Here is a 23,474-nt window from a genome sequence, read left to right as displayed (position 1 = left end):
AGGATAAGATGGATCATTAAGATGACAAAATGGTTCATATGGTCATTGATCATATAATGTGACTTTATGATATTTTTTGATATTTTAATTTTATTTTCATATATTTTAGAGTACTTTAAATATTAAATATTTTGTATTTGATTATCTATATATGTTTATGAAATTTTAAATATTAAATATTTTGTGTTTGATTATCTATGTTGTTTATGAATTGATAAATTTCTTTTTTTTTGTGTGAATATCATTTATTTTAAAATTTATTTAGCATGTGTTATAATATTTTACAGGTAACAAGGTAAATTAGATTTAAAATCTCTCCCCTTCCTTTGTGAACCAGACATATATTTGATTAAAATTTCTTCTCCCTTTCCTCTCCCACTTTTGAGCCAAATATATGTTTAATTAAAATGCATCCCCTCCCCTCCCCTCAGTTAAACCAAACGAATCCTAAATAGAAGGGAGGGGAGGGGGAGGGGAGGGGGGCAGCGGAGATATTTTTAATTAAATGTGTTTTGTTCAAAATTTATGAGGGGAAGGGACGAGAGAAAAATCTCTCCAAAACACACTTTTGTAATGACTGATTTTATGTATTTTTTTAATTCGATGGTTCATCACGATTTAAAAATTATTAACAACACAGAGTTTAATTTGTGTCGGAGATTTATATTGTGAGTGTACTCAATTTTTTTAAAACATTATGTAATAAGTTATAATATTTTTAATCACTCAAAAATATAAATTGTGTTTAATTATTTATGCATACGTGATTACCAAAAAAATACTATAAATTTTCAATTTTTGAATATCATATGACTTATATAAGATTATAAGAATAAAAATATAAATGATTAATAAAATATCTTTCATCCCCTTGTGAATCAAACATATTTTTAATTAAAATCCCCTACTTCTCCTCCCCTTCCCTCTTTTGAACAAACATATATAAAATTTTAAAAAAATCTCTCCCCTCCACTTCCATTCCCTTCATTAAAATTCCTTTCCTCTCATCCCCTCATTTGAATCAAACAAACCCTAAAATTATGATAGATTTAAGAATCAAATAAAATCAATGTGATTGAACCTTGTTTATCAAACATTCTGAAACACGTGTATGGACGATATTATAGGAAGGACAACAATTGTAGGACATACACTTAATCAGGGAATTCAAGATTAAGATATTGAAAAAAAATTGAAATGCTTTATGGAATTGAAGTTGTCCACTCAAAAATAATAATTTTCATATCTCAAAAAAAAGAATATTACTAATCTTATGCAAGAGACTTATGCTAGAGACAGGCAAGATAACATGCAAATCAGAGATTAGTAGGTAGGAAAATTTATATAACTCTCAAATACTATACTTGATGTTAGTTTTTTTATTAGGTAAGTCAACCAATTCATACACCGACCAACACAGATTCATTTATCAGATGTGTTCTGAATTATTCAATATTTAAAAGATGGTATAAGAATTTTATTTGAAAGAAATGGAAGTGTGGGTCTTGAGGAATATATTAATGCCGACTATGTAAGGTCTGTCGTAGATAGGAGATTAATTGCATGTAACAACTTTGAAAGAATTATTACCAAACTAAGAATGAAAGATATATTAATTCACTAGTTTAAGGTCAGTTGTAGATAGGAGATTAACTGCATTTAACAACTTTGAAAGGATTATTATCAAACTAAGAATGAAAGATATTTATTCACTAGTTTAAGGAGGACCAAAGGAGTGTTGTAAATAAATTATTTTACTATTGTTAATGATAACAAAGAGTTAAGTTAGCTCAATTAATAACTGCCAGAAACAACAATTGCAGAGGCACAACCTGCCACTTCCTATTTATTCACATTTAAAGAGTGAATTTCAACAACTAAACTAAATGACAAAAAAAATCAATAAATTTACGGTGCTAAAAGGAAATGCATTTATAAATTTATATAAATAAATACCAAAATTTCAAGGCATGACAATGAATAATTACATTTGTACATGGAAGGCATGCAGAGTTTTGCATCTCTTATTGTGTTTGCTATATCAAATTGGAACCTTATTATGTTACATGCAAGATTTGTATTGGCAAAATTGAGGCATTGACCTTGAACTTCACCTAGAAAATTGGATCTTAACATGGTGGCATCCTTAATTAATACTTGAGACAAAAAATCCAGACAGGAACCACTACCAAAATATTAGAGATCTGTATAAAAAGTATTCCTTCTTATTCCCACAATATTTGCCCAGCCATCCTTCTCCATGGGGCTAGGTTTACTTTTAGATGATTGGTATATGCGAAAATATGCCACATACAGCACCAAAATTATGGAAACACAACTCTTGTGATCCACAAATCTTGAATCTTGCATTAAGTGATATCCAGTCCATTAATCTTCTTGGCCATTAAAATAAATTGCCAACACATACTGGGTGCAAAAGGTTGATTCAAAAGTAGTAAGTAATACATTGGAGGGATTATCAAACCCATCCACAAGAATGGAAGCTATGAGACAACAGGTAACTGTCTCTGTTGTTTCGCCATCATAACAACCAGTTGCAGTCCACCTTGTTGACATAACCTTGCTGGATCTTTGAATACAGCAACCTGCGCATTGTTATCTCCTGTTATTGCAACAAATGCAATGCTAAAAGATTCTCCTTTCTCAACTGCAAACTGCCATTCTCTCGTTGAGATGTGAAACCAGTCTTTTCTTGGAGACCTAGTTGCTTTAACTTCGATATACTCTTTATTGGCACCTTCTCCAATGATTAAATCAAACGGAAGTCCTGTTTCATTAACTTCATTAACCCAACTTACAGTAGTGTTGCCATCTTTAGCAGTGAAGTATTTGTATGCAAGTAACTCGCCTAATCTGCCGGTTGCATTTGCCTGTGCTGCGTCATATGTACCAGTTTGAAGCCGGTCTCTCATGCTAAAAGCTGGCGTGCTAAAAGCTGTGGAACCCGAGTGAGCTTTAACTCGAGATTCATCCATATCATCACCCAGACTAGCAGGATCAAATTCGATATGGTGAAAACTAGTCGGCTCAAAATCATGGTAGGATTGATTTTTAAAGTTTTCAGTTTCATGCAATGCTAAGGACGCCGAATTTGTTTGTAGATCATCTATGACATTCCGGTCAACAGAAACTGATCCTTGTTCAAAATTATCATCATTTTTCACTTCAGAAACGCTACTACTAATCAGGGCAGGTTGGGTCTTGAATCCATTGGCACGGGCATAATTGAAATCTGGTGCATTTTTCCAATCAGCAGGTGGCCAGTTTGAGGACATTCCGCTCTTCCTTTTTGGCAATGGTAATGTTTGTTCATTCGATGATGAAACATAATCTGAAGGGAGTGATATTTCATCCTCTAACATTGAAGACACAGTAGATAGTGCCCAAACAGGTTCTTCATCAGGAAGTTTTGGCACCTTTTGGCTATTCAACATTTTCTCACGGGACTCAGATTCTGAACTGTTTGTTATCGTGTGAAGGAAATTTGCCATGTGAATTTTATAATCCCCATCAATCCCATCAAGTAATAAAGTGGAAAGCTCCATAAACAAGGAAAGATGGTCTGCTTCTTGAATAGTGTACAAAATGTTTCCCTGTGATAAAGACATATAGACGAACATATGATATAGATATTCGTTCAGAAAAAAATTTATGGATGGAAAAGTTGTGATTTGCAATTGGCAGCTAAAGGATTATAAACGGTCGTGTTTCAGGCACAACAATGGGTTGATACATGCAAAAAGTGAAATAATCAATGCTCCAAATATTTTAATGACGCAGTACTGAAATCTTCAAAATCTCTTGAATTACTAATGATGAATTGAGAATCAAATTGTGTATAGGAAAGTATAACCGAACCAAAAACCCAAAAACAGATCTTAGTCAAATTCTGAAATTTCAAATTGAGAATGAGAAAAGGTTAACAGTTAGAGGAAAATATGTAGTTTGATCCCTTATTTTTAAGGTTAATTTGTAACAAGCTTAAAGCTTAGCAAGCTTCAGCTTGAGGGGGCGTGTTAGAATATTATAAAATATTTTATAATATCATTTATATTAATTTAGAGTATCTTAGATTATATCTTAGTATCAGATTTGATTATAGTTATTATTATCAAGATTTGTTCTTAATATATGATTGAGTCTATGTATCCTATAAATAGGTTAGTATTGAGCCTTTAGAAGACAATTAGTATTATCAAGATTTGTTCTTATTCTATGTATCCTATATAAAAAGTCAATAGTATTATCAATAATATTTTTCTCTCATCTTTTACACATAATCACAAATTCAACAGACCATAAGTTCAATTCAAGCCTACAACTGAAATTTGAGTTAAGGTGAACAAATAAACGGTATTTCTAACTAAAAGTAGCCAGTCGTTTTCAATTTTCTATATTTGATTTGAATCAAAGTTTACCCTTATGTCAAGATTGCCTTTCCGTTTATGTCATGGATATTAACTAAATTAATGAATGTAGCTTTTCGATGAAAATTTCAAAAATCTTAACATACCTGTAGAAGACAACTACATTCAACCCGTTTGTTTGAAACACTGTCACAGCCCTTTATAACATTCCTGTAGAACAGCTTCTCAACAACGATGACTTTAAGATCATTCAAAATACCGAAACCAGATTGCTTAAGTTGAATATATTTATCATGATGAGATTTATAAATGTAGCGCTGAGCATATGGAAGAGTAATATTGATCAATGACTCCTTAAAGCTACAATCAGATAGACCATAATATATTGCCTCACGAGTTACCACCTGCATGTTGTCATAAAGCACTGAAGTAACATCCAAAATTATATGAATAACAAGTTTTTCTTTCTCAAGTAAACAACTTTATACCCATGCATTTTGTGAAAGACAACTGAATAAATTGTGAATACACAAGTAAATAACTTTTGAAACTCATTCTATCAGTATCATTTATTGTTTTGTGCATTAAATTGAAGACTATAAATAGGAATTTGTGATTGGTCTTTTGTATCAAGTCAACATCAAGCATATCTCACTATAGTTATATTTCATATTATGTCTCTTCTTCTATTTTCATCTAAAATCCAACAACTTCGATACTTTTCTGTTTTTCTTTACTGAAATGTCTTGGTAGTTTCATATATAGGTGTGACAGTAAAAATACTTATAGTGCATTTACTTCAGATTATTTTCCCAAAATAAAAAGTATTCTTTAGAATTGGGACGAAATACAAATAGCCTCCTCTTTACAAGAACCTCCGAGAACACAAATCACTTTTTTAATCTTAAACAACGCAGGCCTTTAGTCATATCCAAATCTTCATTTTGGTTTTGTAGGAATTTCATCAAAATTTGCTTTACTGAGGCATGTCTTAGTTTGGAAAAGTTTGAGAGAAGAAGGGGAGGGGCGAAGTGACAAATAGGAGACTGTGCAAGAAAAGACACCTAATTAGGTCAAAGGGAAAGCAAAAAAGCACCAAGTACTTTTCAGTCTTTGTTTAACATGTTAATCAAAAACAAAAACAAAAACAAAAAATGACCCTAAGAATCTCAGATAATGCATAAATGTGAATTGCATTAAATCATGCTACTCACATAACATCACTGTGTTCCCAAGTTTGGTCACCGACATAATGAAATAAAGTATATTGTTACCAATGAATTGCTTTGCAACTTGGCCAACAAAAAGGCATTATTTTCATTTCATAATCAGATAAAAAGCTAGAGCAATTGAGGAGGGTGCTTGTAAGTGGTTATAAATTTATATTAACCACCAATTTTAATGTCGGGCAGTTTTGGAGACCATATACCCATGTCTTTCCAAATTGATTCCCATTTTCATACTGAAAGTGTAAGTAGATACTCATACAATTAAGCACAAAAATAAAATGCAAAAATAATCACATGTGCATGTGCTTGCATGTATGTGTTAGTGTAACACCATAATTTGAGAAGTGCCTAGACTACAATGAATGATGACCGAGATAAAGAAATGCATGAGAAAGAGTGATCATACCTCCGAGATAGCTGGAATACCTAAATTTTTCATAAGGAAAGAAATTTTTTTTAGCACCTTTTCTTTATTGTCCTCTGTTACTTCACCAAAATAAAGAAAGTCAAGGTTATCTGAATGCTTAAATTCTTCTTTCAATTCCTTATCATCACACCAGCAGATAAGACCAAAGGAAGGATGCAATGAAACCCACTTATCTTGCACAGTGGGAAGCACTGGAAATTCTAATTTTGAAAGACAGTCTTTCAGATATACGACATCCTCAACATTCAACAAACCAGATTTTAGTCCATCTGCCCACACGAGGAAAACTTGGAAAATCTGGAAAGAGAAAAGAGCAAGGTAAGAATGTTTCAGGTAAAAGAAATCAAGTCATAATTTACTGCTCGTCATACACTTACTTTATCAGCTGCTTGTGAAGGCAAAGTGACGGTTGATAACTGCAGCAAGATTTGAATATAGCTGTGTAGAGGAGGTGCCTCTTGGACTCCACACTCATCAACAAAGAAACCACGAAGGCCAGGGTAAATATTGCACAGTGACTTGTTAATTCGGGAGTGGGATGAGCTGCTTTGAGTATCAAACTCCTCCATCTTCTGAACAGAACCAGTTGGATCATGCCAATAGACTTCATTGGGACGCACCAACGTCCCAAAAACATCATCATTATGACTATGAACAGCTGAGTTAGGGACAAATATAAAAGGCCCAGCCACCAGATCTTGCAGGATTTTCTGCTTTGGAGCTGCCATTTCCTTCCAAATGAATGTGTAAAATTTAGACATTTGGCTTATGCTACAAAAAATGAAAACTTTTTTGGTCAGTGAATTTGCGTAATTTTGAAAGGAGAAAGAAAAAATAAACACAGATAACCAGTGGGTAGCCAATTCAAACACGGCTACAAATGTATGCAATTTTTTAGCAACTCATATTTTACTTCCCTAGTTCCAGCCTTCTGTTGGCGCAAACATTCATCATAGAAATTTTAACATAATCACATTTCAGAACCTCATTGTAGCTAGAAGATATACAACATACAGGCACGGATAGGATAAAACATAAATACAAGGATATGAAAAACTTAATAAATTACAGGAAAGACAACGGACAAATACTATCCTATTCTTCAGGACGCAGTAAAGATGATCCTAAGTGATATATATGGTCAAGTAAGGAAGACCAAAAGTGGCACAAATTGAAGACAATTTTCGTTGAAATTTTGGTGTCGGGCAACAGTTTATATTTTTCTTTGGATTGTATAGATGCATACATTAAATTTTTTTTTTCCTGATATCTATTTGGACATCAGTTTGACCAGCAATAGTCCATGCAGCCAAATATATATATGATTCACACCAAAAGGAAATAGCTTAGTCATTTTCATGGCACTGATTGTTGTGACTTTGCTATATCTGGGGTCTGTAAGAATACAACCATTCAAGAAATGCAACTATATTTAGCAGCTTAAGCTTTTACGAGATCAGAGCAGCAAAGAAACAATTGGTATTTGGTAGTCCAGTCCTTAAGAACTCATTTTTAAGGTAAAAGTAGATTTTGGGCCTATGCATTGCAAAAGCTCTAAACTAAGCTCAAAAGAACTCTTGCATGAAGGGGCAGTGTTATAGATATAAACCCACTAATAGCTTCCATCTAACATCTTAAGCATTGACCATTGGCTAATTAGAGCACGGAAAAAGGATACTTCAAAGTGATCACCATGTTTGGGTCGTCCATATAGTCATGATAAACAATCTTTGAACACCGTCTAATACTCCTCAATATATATTACATTGCACAAAATTTTGTTTTTAATTTTTAAACTTATGCAGATGAAACCCATAAAAATTTTACACAAACCATAGTTTTTTGTTGTATCTAAAATGCCTATTGGTGATATTTGTAAACATTGATTCTCTGTTGTAACCAGAGATATTAATCTCAGATACAAGAGCGGAGCGGCCGACTCCAAAAATGGGATAGCGGAATAACCGGGATAACTTTTTGGACTAATTATATGAATAATCCATCTATATATTTAATGTAGATTAAATAACTTTTCGGACTAATTATATGGATAATCTACATATCTTAATCCCAAAAGCAAAATATTTTAAAAGGAAAAAAAAACAATATGAAAGAAAAAACAACCTGAAAACGAATAGAAAAACAATGAATAAAGAAGAACAGGATAGAGAACAAAATAGAAAAGCAGAAAACAGAATAAAGAAGAAGAATAGAGAGAAGCTTGACGCAGTTGAGGCGGAGGAGTTAGGGCAAGAAAAGCAGTGAGCAAAAAATGCGAGCAGCAGCAACCAGAAGAAACGCGATGGAGAAAGGTGAAAACACGAAGTAGAGAGGTGAAAACGCGAAGTAGAGAGGAGAAAACACGAATGACTAATAAATTTTCCGATTTAAAATTTTTTAAGGGTAAGAAGGTCTTTTCGCACTAAAAAAGCCCTAAAAGCAGAAAACCGCTCCGGGCCGGGAAGCACTCTGCTTCAGCAACCCTCTATCCCAGTTTTCTCGGCCACTATCCAAAACTGGGTTGCGCGCCTTCCTCCATAGCGGAGGGTTGCCACACCGGGAGAGAGTCCCAGGATAGCGCCTGGAGCAGCCGCTATTAATAACTCTCGCTGTAACTTAGTGCAGTATTAATTTTATATGTTGTACCTAAACATTTTAGCAATTTTAAAAGTAGTTGTATCATATCCATTTTCCCTGTCATATCGGTGTTTTCTACATGAAAAGTTTGGTTACTTGAACAATCAAAGCCATTTTGTTTGCAAATAAAAGCCTAAAATGTACACACCTGGCTTTGAATGAAGTCTTGGATGATTTTCTCCAGGCTTCAAAAATATTCAAAATGTCACCAAGAGTAACTCTAGTCTTTAACCCAATATCGTTCACCAATCTTTCACTTTTCACCTGAATAAATACAGCAAACAAAATAGTATCAAGACCCATTGCCATTATTTCCTTTTTTGACAGACTAATGAAAAATCCATATGCAAGTACAAACAAGAATCACAAGGAGATACCAATAAATAATAACTTTTTCTCAAAATGATCAAAATATCCATATGCCATTATTTCCTTTTTTGACAGACTAATGAAAAATCCATATGCAAGTACAAACAAGAATCACAAGGAGATACAAATAAATAATAAATTTTTCTCAAAATGATCAAAATATCAATCAAATTCAGTAATAAGCTGAAATCCTTAAGAGAGACATTGTGCCTTATATTACTATACCAGCCCTAAATATAGCAGGACAAGTAACCAGAGCATATGAGATACATAATCAGAAAGGAAAAACAGGAAATAAAATCCTAGAATGAACTACAGACAACAGCCCCAAGACCCATGCAAGCATAACCATGTTGGTAATTAGTCTCTGCATCCCAGTTTGCAATTAATTACATAAACTAAAAAGAAAAATCATTAAATGTATAAGCCTGCATCACACAAAAGTACAGTAAGGCTAACCTTTGGAACAGCATATGGCGCAAAAGCTCCAAGGATCAGCCGGACTGCTTCACAATCATAAAATAAATCTTTAGGATAGTGTAGCTCACCATCCATGGTTGATACCACCCATTGAATATCACATAAGTTAGATATAAAAGTAGACTTAAAGGGGTGGCCATCTCCAACAGATTTTGAGACAAAATAACCTCTAGCTTTATCACCATAGCAAGCATCCCATAATGTATCAAGAACCTCCAAGAGGTACTTACAATTTTCTTGATCGCCACTGTTAGACAATAACGATACTAATTGCACTATTTCTGGGGATTCCCAATCTTTGACTATTGATTCAGCAGATATTAGGCCCCTATCCCACATCTCCTGCTTAAAAGTGGCATCACATATGTTAACAACACTCTTCTCCACCTGAACTATTTGAGCAAAATTAGTGATCCCAATTTCCTCAAAAAATTCCCTCCACTTAACTAGTGAAGATGAAACTGACTCATTTACTGGGTGCTTTAGATAGCTTATGTCGACTTCGTGCCACCTCATATTCACAGCATCGGCCAACTTTTTTGCAGTGACGGGATTCCCAAATTCAGTAGAGAAATGAATTGGCACCTCAGCCGGACATTTAAAACCACAATCTGTCAATAATAAAGATTTACATTGCAACTCTGAGATGATATGCTCCCTTTCAATGAAACAATCAGAACAAGTAGATTTAAGGTGCAGCATTACAAAACATATATATTCAATCATCAATGTTTTGTTCTTGCTTGCCATTGTTTCATCAGATAACACAGGTAAAATATGCAACTTCACAACATCATGAGCAGACAATTGTTGAACGCCAATAGTCTCAAGTAACCGAGTAACATTGTCCAAAGAAGTCATATTCAAGCTTGAAGTACCAGAAGCTGCGGAAAGAAGGGAAGGACTTACGGTCCGTAGTCTAGCACATATATTAGGGAAAGCTTCCATTTTATGTTCACCATCAAATCCTGTGTTTAAAGTATTGGACTGCAACCATATAGTTCCTTCATCCACGGAACCGTATGTACCATCTGAAAGTGGAATGAACGGTGTTTTTTTAAGGCGTTTTAAAATATCATCTTTTACTTCAAAATTGATTGATATTGTGCCAGATGAATCAAACATCAATACATAGAGTGTATTTAGACAAGACGCCAACCAACTCATATTCATTGATATCAGTCCATTCTTTGTGCAACACAAAGATGACATTACTCGAACAAGTACTGAAGGCCCAAACTCCTCAACGCCTAGTGCCCTTGCTAATGTATCAGATAATAGTACATTTTTATCCAAGTATCTGAGCCCTAGGTGTTCAAGAAGTACATTATCAGGAAGAAGACAGCGGACCTGATCAGTCCAACCTCTCAATACCTTGCATGGAGGGGCCCATCCATTGTTGTCACCCTCCACAATTAAGCAATTCATCATGCGTAATTTTGAAATAATCAAACGAGGGAGAGTGGAGAAAAAACCATGCACTTCCCCAACTAAAGGAATGAAGCTCAAGAAAGCAGACAATCCCTTTCCAGGCTCACTCCTAAAGCAGGGAAGCTCGCAAAACTCCCTCACTGCTCTGACAAACAAATTAGGATACTCTGACAACAACCATTGGTTCCATGGGCTATCTCCATCAACTTCCTCTCTGGATGAGGGAAGAACAAAATCACCTTGAAGAATAAATTTCAGGCCATATGTTCTCAAAGGAAGGAAAGCAAAAACTGGCTGCTGGTTTAAACAGGGACTGTAACCATCATCCGATTCCTGCAGTGTAAACGCCATAGATATTTCAGTTGTTTGCACGTCAAAGCGAATGGAATTTGTCTGCAGCTTCTGAGATACAACAAACCATGACATTTTCTCTTTCCCGTGAGAAACCTTGATGATACCGTCTTCTGAAATTTCTTTTTTCATAACAATAAGTGTATCATTAAGCAAGTTTCTCAACTTGATACATTGAAGTCGGTGAAGGAATAGTAACAATGAAGGATGAAGATCTGAAAACATGGTCATAATATTATTTATGACAGTTCCTTCTGATAGATGAGATCTGAATGGAAGTAGAATGCATGTATTCCAGGGATTATCACTGTATGAATCAGTGCCAGTAAATGCCATCTTCCTGAGCAGCTCAATATCACACGGAGGAACTAATGTGGGCAAAACAAAACCAATCTGGCCTTCACTAATATCAAATTTAACATGAAAACCATTGGAATGAATCTCAGGAGCATCTGTGACCTGCAGTGAAACCAACCGAAGTTAATAAAACTCATTATCTGAAGAATATATTAATAAAGGAAAAGTACAAATAGATAACCGTTAGGAAAGGACTGGAGTTTTTATTATGATAATGCATAAATTTAAACTTGTTTGTAAATATATCACTTTCTTACAAATGAAACTGAAACACATCATCATTGGGTGATCAACAGTCTGATGATATATGTGCCACATGAGTTTTTGTGCAGTAATGACTTGACACACTGATTGGAACAGTAAAAACATATCCTTGATTAAACGTTTGTGCCAAGAAATTATTTGGACAAAGTGTTTAAATCAAAAAGTTGTAGAAAAATACTATATGGCCCTATATATGATTCATTTTCATATCAGTTTTAGATTACATCATAACCAACAATCTAATTATTGAAATTTCAGGGTTTAGATACATGAGGGAAGAAAACAAATAAAGACTTTGGATTGATGTGTTTGATTAAAAAAATAAACACCGTCTATTATTAAAAAAAAAAAAGACTAGACTCCTAATATTAATCAAATATCGAAACTATTTATCATAATTATTAACTAGAATCCTGATTTTAATTATATAACAACATAAATAATGAAATATACAGAAAATACAAAAACCATTTCTAAGAATAATGCAAGATATTTTTAATTGATCTTTACAACCCAAATATTATGAGATATTTTCCATATATCAAACAACAAAGAATTAAAAGCAATGGACATATACATTTTGCAGAATCAAACATACATAAGGAAGCAAACAGATAAAAGAGTAGCGTCAAATAAAATAGATAAACAGAAGCACAATATATCATAGGAAGAAATATAAAGATGAAAGAAAAATCACAACAAATAAAAAATTACACCAAAGTGAAAGAAGGAAATAAAAGCAGATAATCTCAAACTATTAGATCAAAATTGGGAACATGATTAAGAGTTGAACAAACCACCTCCTGTACTATCCTGATGTTTTTGGTTTTTCAGCATTCATATTTGAAACAAAATGTTATTGTTAAGAGTCTCATGTTGGATGAAATATGGCCAGAAAATATGTTTACAAGTGGGGGCAATTTTCAGCTTCAAACTGATTTTGTAAGGTTATGATATGCCCCCAACACAAAGTTTAAAATGGTATCAGAGCCTATCCAAGATCTATTGGGTTATTTGCTATCAGGTTTCTGCTATCAAGATCTATTGGGTCATTTGCTATCCAAGATCTATCGTGTCATTTGCTATCAGGTGTCGAGAGTCTCACATTTGACGAAATATTGTCTGAAAATATATTTATAAGTGGGAGCAAACCTCACATTACAAGCTAGTTTTGTAAGGTTGTTTAGACCCAACCCAAAGTTTAAGAGTTATAATAAAGAGAAAATGAATTAATATGTTTCTTAGACATACTCGGAAAACAGACTTGAAGCCAATGCCCTTCTTCCCTATGTATCCAGTATTGGACCCCTTCTTCGTTGAATTTCCAACATCACAAAGTGCTCTCATATTTTGAGCAGAGAATCCTCGCTCATTATTCAGTACAGCAATACCAGAATCTTGAAGAATGAAAGCAAGAGTTGGTTCCACACTTTCGGGATAATTATTATCATCTGCATTTTGAACCTGAATCAAATGAAGAAACTATAAGATACGTGCCCAGAACAATAACTCTCAAAGCTCACCATACAAAATTTCCAATATGCAGAATGCCTCTTTAATTAAAATAGTTTTTTAAAATCATCCCTTCATAAACAGTAAAAACTAAAAAGTAATGCCTAGTATTTATACAGAACTCTTATAAAATAACATTATTCAGTATATCACTTTCTGGCCTAGAGTGAACAACACTATAAAAATAGTAAAATGCAGTCAACAACATTCCAAAAGAAAAAATCAATAAGATATGACAAACATTTTCAAAACATCATCACTGCTGCCTAACATTGTATTCTCCCCTTACCCCCCACAAAACATAACTTCTTAGTCAATTCACTCAAGAAAGAGCATCTATATATATATACATGATATGTACAGTTGCGAGAAAAGAAATTAAACTAGCATTAACTTCTAAGGTACACTGAATCTATGAATGCAATGAACCCTATGATATATTGAATTTTAATTGTACTTGGAAAGCAGAACTTCAATTATATTCTATTTCCAACAGTTACTAAGATGTGGATCAGTACACGAGTTTTACAAACAATAATAAAAAAAAGCTATGACAGAATTAAAAAACATTCCCCATTACTCCTCTACTCCTAAGTACAAGAAATGAAGTTGAAAGGATATTCTCACCAATTCAAGGATAAAATGTGAATCTTGAGAATAAAGCTCTTGTGAAAGACAATGCAATGCTCTCCCTAACCTAGCATGTTGCTTCTTCAGCATGCAACTGTCAGAATCAGAAAGACTAGGATCTAGGCCAAATTCATCCTGCCTAATAGATTCAATGACCAAAGTAGAATCAATATCTTTGCCACTTTGAAGTGAATCTTCTATGTGGCTAGTCATAGATTTGTCAATAGATTTTTCTGCATCAACTGTTTGACTAATTTCAGTACACCTTTCATTGAGCCCACATGGCACGTGTGATGTAACCATATCTAATTCAGGCACAAGAGACTTATCCAAGAATTCTTGGTCATGCTTCAGTCCTGTGCTTATTTTAGTTTTGCCATCTTTTAAGCATGAAACATGAGCACAAAACTGATCAAATGTGTTGTTTGAAATAAATGCATGGTAATCATTAATCCACTCAGTAATACCCAGAGACAGCCCTATTTCGTGAAGCATGAGATGCTGCTCCATGTTGCTGCATTCACATAAAATAGCTACAGCAGCATCCTTGAAAACAGATCGCATCCCAGAGAGCAACACGTCAGCAGCAAAGCTATGAAATTCGGCAGGCAGATAACCAAGACAATCAAGGACAAACTTTGACATAATTGATACTACCTTCTTCACTTTAAGTAAGTGTTTGCCAAACTCACCACTCATTTTAGTAGTTGAAACTTCAGTTACTATTTGTGTTTTACATAAAGCTTCGTTAGACTGGAAAGCATTTTTATCATCACCAACTTCAATATCTTCCACAAAGTTTCTAAACAAGACTTTAAATGCACTACAAGAGTCGCGTTTTAGAAGTGACAATGGAACTTTTCTTTTCCCTCCAAGTAGTGAGATCAAAGATAGTAAACTCACTGCAGTTTGGAAAGAGGATCCTTGAACTGCAGCCACAAGGAAAGATTCCGAGGTTGCAGAATGATCTATCCGTATCACCTTTCCATCTCTGGTAACCAAACACAACAATTCTTCGGTATTTACGTCATTCAACAACCATGACATTAGCGAGCCAAGGGAGGGAGCAAACATAAGATCCCAATGAGACCACTTGCTCAAGTCAGACAACATTGGAGACTTAAGTAATACTTCCATTGCATTTTTTGCTGTAATAGTTTCAGAGCGTTTTGTTTTATGGCACATTTCAGAACTATCAGTGGTGATTCCGGACCAATTGTTATCTCCATCACTTAAGGAGTCTATGTGATAGTGCTCTTCAATCATGGCGGCAGAAAATACAACGCATTTTGAAGTCACGTTAGATTTATGCTCTCGAACAGTGTCCAGAAGATCCTCAAGAGACCCACTTTCCACAAATTCAAAACCAATTGAAGGAAACTGCCTCATAAGCAGCATGGAAATAATCTGCTTGGTTACTGTTTCATTCTCCCACAAACTACTAATAGCCTGAGATAGTAAAGCAACCAACTCATTTGAGGACATGCAGGCCTTGAAGGAGGAATTCTCGCACATGCCACCGCCCAATAATTTGAGCAGCTCACGAGGAAACTGGTCAACGCTATTCTCAAGAAATGATAAGAGATCCCCATGACCAAGAGAGTTGAAATTCTTCACACCAAACTGCTCAGCCAACCAACTTTCACAGTTGCAAAACTTTCTCAAAAACATTATTTTATACTTCACCTGTGAGTCACTATTTCTATATACTTCATTATCAAGGTCAAAATACATTCCAATTTTTCTGACAACATCTTCAGCAGAAATGCCTGTTATAAGTTCCACTGTCAGGAAAAGTAGACAAGATAGCATAGGATAAGGAATTTTGAGAAGAAAAAAGTAACTAAAATAATACTTTATGCTTGTATCCTGGGTAATTAAAAACAGAAGAAAATAAATATCCCTCCAATATAAAATAAAAGGAGTAGGCCAATAAAACTCCTATGCTATAATGCAATTCATTTTCATAGCCTGCCTAGTGGAAATTCTTTCAAAAGGAAACTATAACAAAACGGCCAAAATTAGTAGATAAATAATGTTAGCCAATGCTTGATTCAATGGCAAATAGACTCACAATTTGTATTCTCTGCATTATCCTTTGCTACCAGTGGTACATTTTCCAGGCTGGGTTCAATATCTAAGGTCTCGTATTCAGAACTTTTGGTTGGTGAATTAGTTAGTTCACTATTGTTGAAGACTTGGAAGGTATCATATATGCTATTCCACATTCCAGATTTAATAGCAGAAACCTGCAGCATTTTAGAATGGAAGAATTTAAGTGGATGATATCATACCACTTTGGAAAGAAAGACAAAACCTTTAGTAAATACAACAATTCCATAAGGAAATCATACAACCAAGCAGAAAAGTGAAACATGAAATATTAATACAGGAAATAACTAGGGCATTGCTAACATGTGCCCTTATGGCACCTTCCTAATGAACATTATATAGAAACATTGTACTGAAATTGTGTATTCAGTAATTTTTTAAGTTAAAAAATTGTCTCTTTCAACACAAAAGCTTATATTTTTGTACTCCTTAACAAAAGCCCTAAGGGCACATGTTAGCCACCCAATAAATATTAGCAAAGCTACAGTAAAAAAGAGGCTATGAGCAAATAAAATGTCCTCCCTAACCATAAGGAAAAAGGAAAGCACTAATATTTAAGAGCTTTTTAATCATCAGTTCAAGCAACCTGTGAAATCCTGAAAACATCAAAAGCCTACACCCAAAAACACTACAACGAGCACTAAAAGTGCTAGATTTGATCTCAAATAGTTTTAGCAACAGCCACCATCGAGTCTTTTCCCACTAAGTGAAGTCCTACATACTTGAATCAGTCGACAGTATAAAATACTTGACATTTGGCCTAAAGACTTAGACCATTTACCCCTAAATCTCCCCAAATGGTTTGTCTTATAATTTTCATTGGTCTCCAACTACTTATAAGTCTAACTATTAGATTGTCCTCCCTCTGGTCCACCCCCTTACATTGCTTACCCATAATAGAGCATCAAAGCAGAAGGGAGATAAACTGAATCTGAACTTTCTATATTCAATGGTAAATTATGTTATAATACAGAGTGTGTTATTCTACACCAACTCCGACTTGGTTACAGTTGTCACCACAAACTCTGCGTATCAAAAAACACCCAAGGCAGGACACCACTTTTCTACAACGGGGGTTATCGCAATCTTCACTCCAATCATTGTATTTATAAACCTATCTTTTCTAAGTTCACTAGTTTGTTTACTTTTCACAGGGCCAAAGTTCAGTTCATACAACATTTCTAGGTCTTATAGATGTGCAGTAAAAATTTCCTTTAATGGCAACCTTCTTACACTGTATGTGTGAAAGTAGCATTACCTCAGCATGAAACATGATAATATTATCCCATTGTATGATGTAAGGAAGTTCAACCCAAATGAAAATTTCGCAAACAAAAACAAGTCAACTATTAACATCTACTTATAGTAAATGAGGAAGAAGTTAGGTTTCAAATAAAGCGGATAATTACAAGATCAATTCAACTAATATACCATAAATTTATAAGTGTGAAGGAAAAATAATGAAGTCAACAAAAAGAAACTTACAGCAGCATTTAATAACCCAACTAAGAAGGGGTATGACATGAGCAACATTCGGATTTTGTTCTTTTCCCGGGGTTTTACTCCATAGAATTGAAGCATCCTCTCCAAAACCTACACATACATTGCTAAATCAAATCTTCAAAATGTACATTGTGATAATTACATAGTGTAATTTCATAACAGACAACAAAATGAACCTATATTCAGAGAGGAGCAAGGAAAAGTATTGCAATAAATATATCATTATCATCTCATTTTAGTGAACTTAAATACCTACCTCAGCAACCTTGTGCTCCAAACACGCTTCCTTCCAGGTTGTGACAAACATCTGCAATGAATCATCGGTGATTGAAAGATACTTGTCCATATTCTTTGATACCTTGGTTGTGTTAACATTTTCGGTTGGGCTTGGATCAACTTTTTTATACTTAAAGTTTAAAAACTTAAAAGGTTTGGTAGAAGTAACATTTTCAGTTTTTCTTTTTTTACTAGGGGGCTCACTAAATCCCTTTCTAAGGCTGCTATTAGAAAGGGAGTCTCCCTGCTTATCACCCTTCACCACAAGGCGTGCCATCTCTTCGGTTGCAGATGGATAGGGACAGCTACTCATTCGTTCTGAACTTTTGCCAAATTTTGATGATGGATTCGACCAACTGCTCATAATAATATTATCATTCTGATCATTATCTGTAGAATAATCACTAACTTCATCTTCTGAGCTTGACGACGTGAATCTAACATGCTTGCCACAAAAAGATTTTTCAACAGAAGAAAATGACTCTACACGCTGAGCAATGGTGCTAAAACGTTCATCTAACTGCTTTTTCTGAGAAGAAGAAATAGGACGATTCCTAAACTTGTCACTTTTTGATCTTAATGTCTTCAAGCATTTCTCTATTGTAGATTCCTCTGCTTTTTTAGCTTCTCTTATGGCAGTTATGTGCATTCTGTGATCACAAAATCAGTAATTAGGATAAGATGGCCTATTCTAGACCAAATGTTAAACTTGCACATAACAGATCAAACTTATGAGATATCAAATACTCTCTCCGTTCCTTTTTAAGTGTCATTTTCTTAATAATTTTCTGTTCCTTTTTAATTGTCACTTGCAAAGTTCAAGGTAGTATTAATTGCACTTTGTCAAAACTACTCCTATGTAATTATTACATAGAGAGAAAAAGTAAAATGAATGCAATAAATAATTAAGGGTAATATAGGTAAAAGGAGAATTATTCTTTGAAAAGAAACAATATTGATTAGCTTTATTGGTATGTGTAAAAAATCAAAAGATGACACTTAAAAAGGAACGGAGGGAGTACCTAACAAGAAAAAAGCAATTATTTCATTCATCTAAGTGTTTGGGAGGACAGGGAGATTGATGGTGCCATGGTGTGTGTGTGTATTAATATAATTATATTGTCATAGTGTGTTAATATTACTATACTCACAGTGAACTTGTCTATAGGCATTTTGTTTCCATAACCAAAACATACAATATGTGGGAAAATTACATTTGTTATGGGGGTTATAGTGGAATGTGTGAGTTCAAATAGGGAAGATAATGGGTAAGCTAAGGATAGGGAAAGGAGGTATAAAATGAGTGATTTAGTTGGTACTGGTAGAAAGGTTGTAGCCCAAATGGGTGAGCTAATGATAGGGAAAGGAGGTATAAAATTGGTGATTCAGTTAGTACAGGTAGGGAGGTTGTAGCCCCACAAAGTGCTGTCTATTTAGTTTTCGATTTTCCTATTCATCATTTGCTTAAAAAGATCATCCTCTTCCAGTTTACACCCTGCAGACTGGGTAAGTGGAACTTTATTGTGAAGTTTATAAAATCTCAGTAGTATCCTAACCATACCTAATTACCGGTTGCCTAGCACATGGGAAGTCAGAAAACACAATATTTAGTGATCAAATAATTATCTTCTGGCAAAAATTGCTTCAGTCAAAGGAATTGAACAGAACATAAATACAAATGTGATTCCATACAAATACGTAAGGCAAACAAATATAAGGAGAAGAGTTCAAAAAAGAAGCAATGTTGCTCATGCACAAGTAACAATATTTCTTATTTAGTAAATATCTAGTAATCGTGTTTCAGAAAATTGAAGACTAGCATACAGAAATAAGATATTCCTCTGAACTGTCTCTCAATAGTCATAGTTATCAAATAAACAATCATATGTGCAATAAATTCAAAATCCAAGAAAAATATTTGAACGGCGCCTTTATCAGCATTCATACTATTGATAATAATTTTGATCTACCAAATAAAGTATTGTCTAAGGATATAATTCATCAAAAGGTTTTAGCTCATTAACTAATTTGGCGTTAAGTCAAATCTCTAGCTCGTAAAGAGAGTGCTTTCAATCATTACCACATTAACATTTTCAATCTATATGCCTCTTTCTAATACTATAGACCACTACATAACCTTTCTAACAAAATATGTAAGATGAACATGAGAGAACATACCCCAAGTTCTGAATTCGAATCCCAAGCAATTCCCTGCGTTCAACAGATCGCTTGGTGGCAATAAACTCGAGAAAGTCTTCAACTCCGATGACTGCTTTAGCTTTAGAAACGTCTAAAAATTTGCTTAAAAACTGAATTATCTCCTCGCTGGTTATCTTAAACACTTCGGTCACATCGGAACGAATGGAAAAATAATGAATAACTAAAGGGTGGCGCAAAAAAGGCCCTAATCCAAGCTCTTCAAAGCTACCAACACCCTCGTTGTTGCAAATTGACACTTCCAAATCATACAAAGAAGTGATCCTCCGAACCCCAACAAAGCAATGGATAAAAGCATTCACCTTCACACAGCAACCAAAACAAAACAATGAAAACCAACCCCTTTTGATCAAATTCATCATTGAACTAAAACAAAAAAGAAACGTTAAGTATATATACCTTTCCTTCAGTGAGCATAAGGCGGTGAAGTGTGGGAACCTGCTGCATTTTGATGCCCAAAGAATTCAAAGAATCAACTTGGAGTGTCAAGAGAGCTTTCTGAGACACTTTCCATGCGGAAACAGAGTCTCCGGCAGCAAGAAGGTCACGGCAGGCCTTGGAGGAAGCATTTTCAGCCATGCCGATAGCCTGTTTGGGATTTTGCTGCAGAGGAGCAGAGCCTGGCTGGTTTTGCGGCCGAGAAGTGGAGCCAGGCAGGTTTTGCGGTGGGGCAGTGGAGCCAGACGGGTTTTGCGGCCGAGGAGCAAAGCAGGGATGGTTTTGCGATGGAGGATCACATCCGGGAGGGTTTATCGGCGGAGGAGCGAAGCCATAGGGGTTTTGCGGCGGAGGAGCGAAGCCATAGGGGTTTTGCGGCGGAGGAGCGAAAGAGGGATAGTTTTGGAACGGAAGAGGCCAGGAAGCGTTTGGGGGATGTAAGTTGTGACCTGCTTGGAAGAACGCGTTAGGGTTTGAGACGGTTGATGAAGGAGGGCGGCCTGGCGGTGGGTAGCCGCCGGAGAAACGGCTAGGGTACATTGGCGTAAGGAGAAGAGAAGAATTAAAGAGCGAAAGCTGCAAGAGTAGAAGTGAAACAATGTATTAATAAGAAGAAGGTCTAAAAAGTCCTGATACTCATTAAATCTCAAAATTTTATTTCAATTTAAATAACAGAATTGATTTGGTTTTAAATTTATGATCGAATATATATATATATATATATATATATATATATATATATATATATATATATATATATATATATATATTTGTAGAAGTGGATCAGATTTGATTTGGTTTTAAATTTGACATTTTCATTTAGTCCTAAAATACCAAAAAATACCTCTTGTCAAAATGGTTTCGATACCCTAAGGATTTGGAGTGATCGTTAATCTAGAATGTGAGGGGGCTTAATAACCCAAGAAAATGTTGAGAGATTAGCTCTCGTCTTAATAGCATGAAGCTTGATGTTGCTATCTTGATTGAAACTAGAGTTAAGAAGAATAAAGTGGAGGTTGTTGGAACAAAGATGGAGATAAACTGGAAATTTACTGATAACTATACCAAACATGAGAATGGCAAATTGTGGATAGTTTGGGACCCTAATAAAGTGAGTATTAACCTCATCACTTGTTCATCTTAAATGATTCGGCGCAAATTAGCCTCCTTGAGTGGTACTAGTAACACTTTGTGTACAACCATTTATGCCTCTAATAAATTGGATCATAGGAAGTTGTTATGGAATGATATTTAGAAGTTGAAACATCATACTCAATGTCCTTGGTTTCTAATGGGGGGTTTTAACAATGTACTAAATGAAGGGGAATAGCGATCCAAAACGCAGCGAAAATTAAAAAAATTCTCCTTTAGTGATCCTTACGAATGGGCATGATTAGTGATAGAATCGTTATCTTTTGTGGCGATTGAAACCTTTGATGCAGATCTAAGAAGTGATCACGAACGTTGAATGGTGACAATGCCTCTACTCAGTCCACACGAACGGATTCCTTCAGTCTTAGTGCTAGTTGCTATGAATGAAGGCTTTGAGTGTGAGAGAGAGAGAGAGAAAAAAATCATCTGAATAAATGCTTATGCACAAGGGTTCTATTTATGGAACCACTTGTGTGGATTATAAACTAAAAAAGCCCACTTAAGTGTATGTGACACATATCTTATGACATACCAAAATCACTTAAGCGCGTCGTACCTTACCATATTTCGTATTCTACTTAAGTGTAATGTACCTTACGATGTTCTATAATTCACTTAAGAGCAACATACCTTACGGTGTTCCTTATTTATTCTATCTCTCATCAATCTGTCCTTTTGTGTGTGACCCTGTAGGTTTTTGCGACATTGACAATTATATTAAATCACGTATTTAACATAATTAACAGTGACGGTATCTAGCAACATATCACTGATACCTAAGGCACAAAAATGTCATCCGATCTGACAAATCCTTTTGTGATAATACTTATGTGTACAATTATCCTTTTGCCCTTATGTCTATATTGAACACAAGGCATAAACCGTGTCATCCTTGTCCAGTTCAATATCCAGCCCTTAGATATTCATCATGTTACACAGGATGGGCAAATTCCATCTAGGTCACTCATGTCCCTCAGCATGCTTCGTTGAGTACCCGTCAATTGTCTTTATGGTCATCCAGTTACGGACAACGTTTGATCAGCAATAAAGCACTCGACTATACATCTAAGATCCATAGTGGTTTCAGGTCGAAGGGTGGTATACACCACTATCACCATGAGAATAACTTATGACACTTTGCATGACATTCTATATAGTATTCTCATAGCGGGTCAATCCAATATAAATATTACTTCTAATATCCATACCTATGTTTAAGACTTGATAACTCCTTATCCATGATCCATGAGATGTGATCATCAGTCTATATACAGAATAGTCTTAATGCTTTAATGTTATTCCACTTCACAACAAAGCTCGACTACGGATACTTTAAGAATATAGTCCTCATGTTTAATGGGATCTCATGATTAAGTCACACTTGATACATTAAACGGACTAGCTATTCTAGGGACTTTATTAAACAAACATAATAAAGAAAAAGCATTTTATTATTAATAAAGAATTTGATACAAGTACCAAAAGTATTGGCCTCTAGGCTTACACTGACACTAAAGACTCTGGACAAAATTGGTAGAAATGAAGTCCATGAATCTTATTATATTGACCTTGAAAACATGATGGATAGAACATGTTTGTTTGAAAAAGATAGTGTATGTGACTTTAACAATTGGTTAAATAAGCAAACAAATAGAATCATTTACTCCATAATTTATAAAGTTATAGGTAATGTGGCCTGGC

General features: G+C 34.7%; 1 protein-coding gene across 2 annotated transcripts; it reads right to left on the bottom strand.

The window, feature by feature from the left end:
- Positions 1-1,917: 1,917 nt before the first annotated feature.
- On the bottom strand, positions 1,918-21,259 carry LOC127106726 (protein NO VEIN). 2 transcript variants are annotated; one of them, XM_051044028.1, is made up of 13 exons: positions 20,583-21,259; positions 20,145-20,485; positions 17,947-18,616; positions 17,673-17,780; positions 16,150-16,324; positions 14,073-15,859; positions 13,185-13,397; positions 9,510-11,771; positions 8,830-8,945; positions 6,422-6,815; positions 6,024-6,341; positions 4,535-4,792; positions 1,918-3,614 (listed from the first exon to the last, which is right to left on the bottom strand). In XM_051044028.1, exons 1-13 carry the CDS (start codon positions 21,159-21,161, stop codon positions 2,505-2,507), a joined length of 8,331 nt encoding a protein of 2,776 aa, XP_050899985.1. In that variant the 5' UTR covers positions 21,162-21,259; the 3' UTR covers positions 1,918-2,504. The 2 variants fall into 2 exon arrangements, with proteins under 2 accessions (XP_050899985.1, XP_050899986.1); XM_051044029.1 differs by having other exon boundaries at positions 14,073-15,844; positions 20,583-21,258.
- Between the last annotated feature and the right edge of the window lie 2,215 nt (positions 21,260-23,474).

This window comes from Lathyrus oleraceus, chromosome 7, assembly GCF_024323335.1.
Source record: "Lathyrus oleraceus cultivar Zhongwan6 chromosome 7, CAAS_Psat_ZW6_1.0, whole genome shotgun sequence".
NCBI classification, from domain to species: Eukaryota; Viridiplantae; Streptophyta; class Magnoliopsida; order Fabales; family Fabaceae; genus Lathyrus; species Lathyrus oleraceus.
The sequence above is the reverse complement of the archived record's forward strand: the minus strand, read 5'-3'. Positions and strand labels throughout refer to the sequence as shown.

Coding starts and splice junctions, on each gene's coding strand:
- LOC127106726 (XM_051044028.1), bottom strand. CDS start 21,161: ATGTACCCTAGCCGTTTCTCCGGCGGCTACCCACCGCCAGGCCGCCCT. Junction 20,486..20,582: donor TTATGCTCACTGAAGGAAAG/GTATATATACTT, acceptor TGCTGTGTGAAG/GTGAATGCTTTTATCCATTG. Junction 6,342..6,421: donor CTTCACAAGCAGCTGATAAA/GTAAGTGTATGA, acceptor TTCTCTTTCCAG/ATTTTCCAAGTTTTCCTCGT.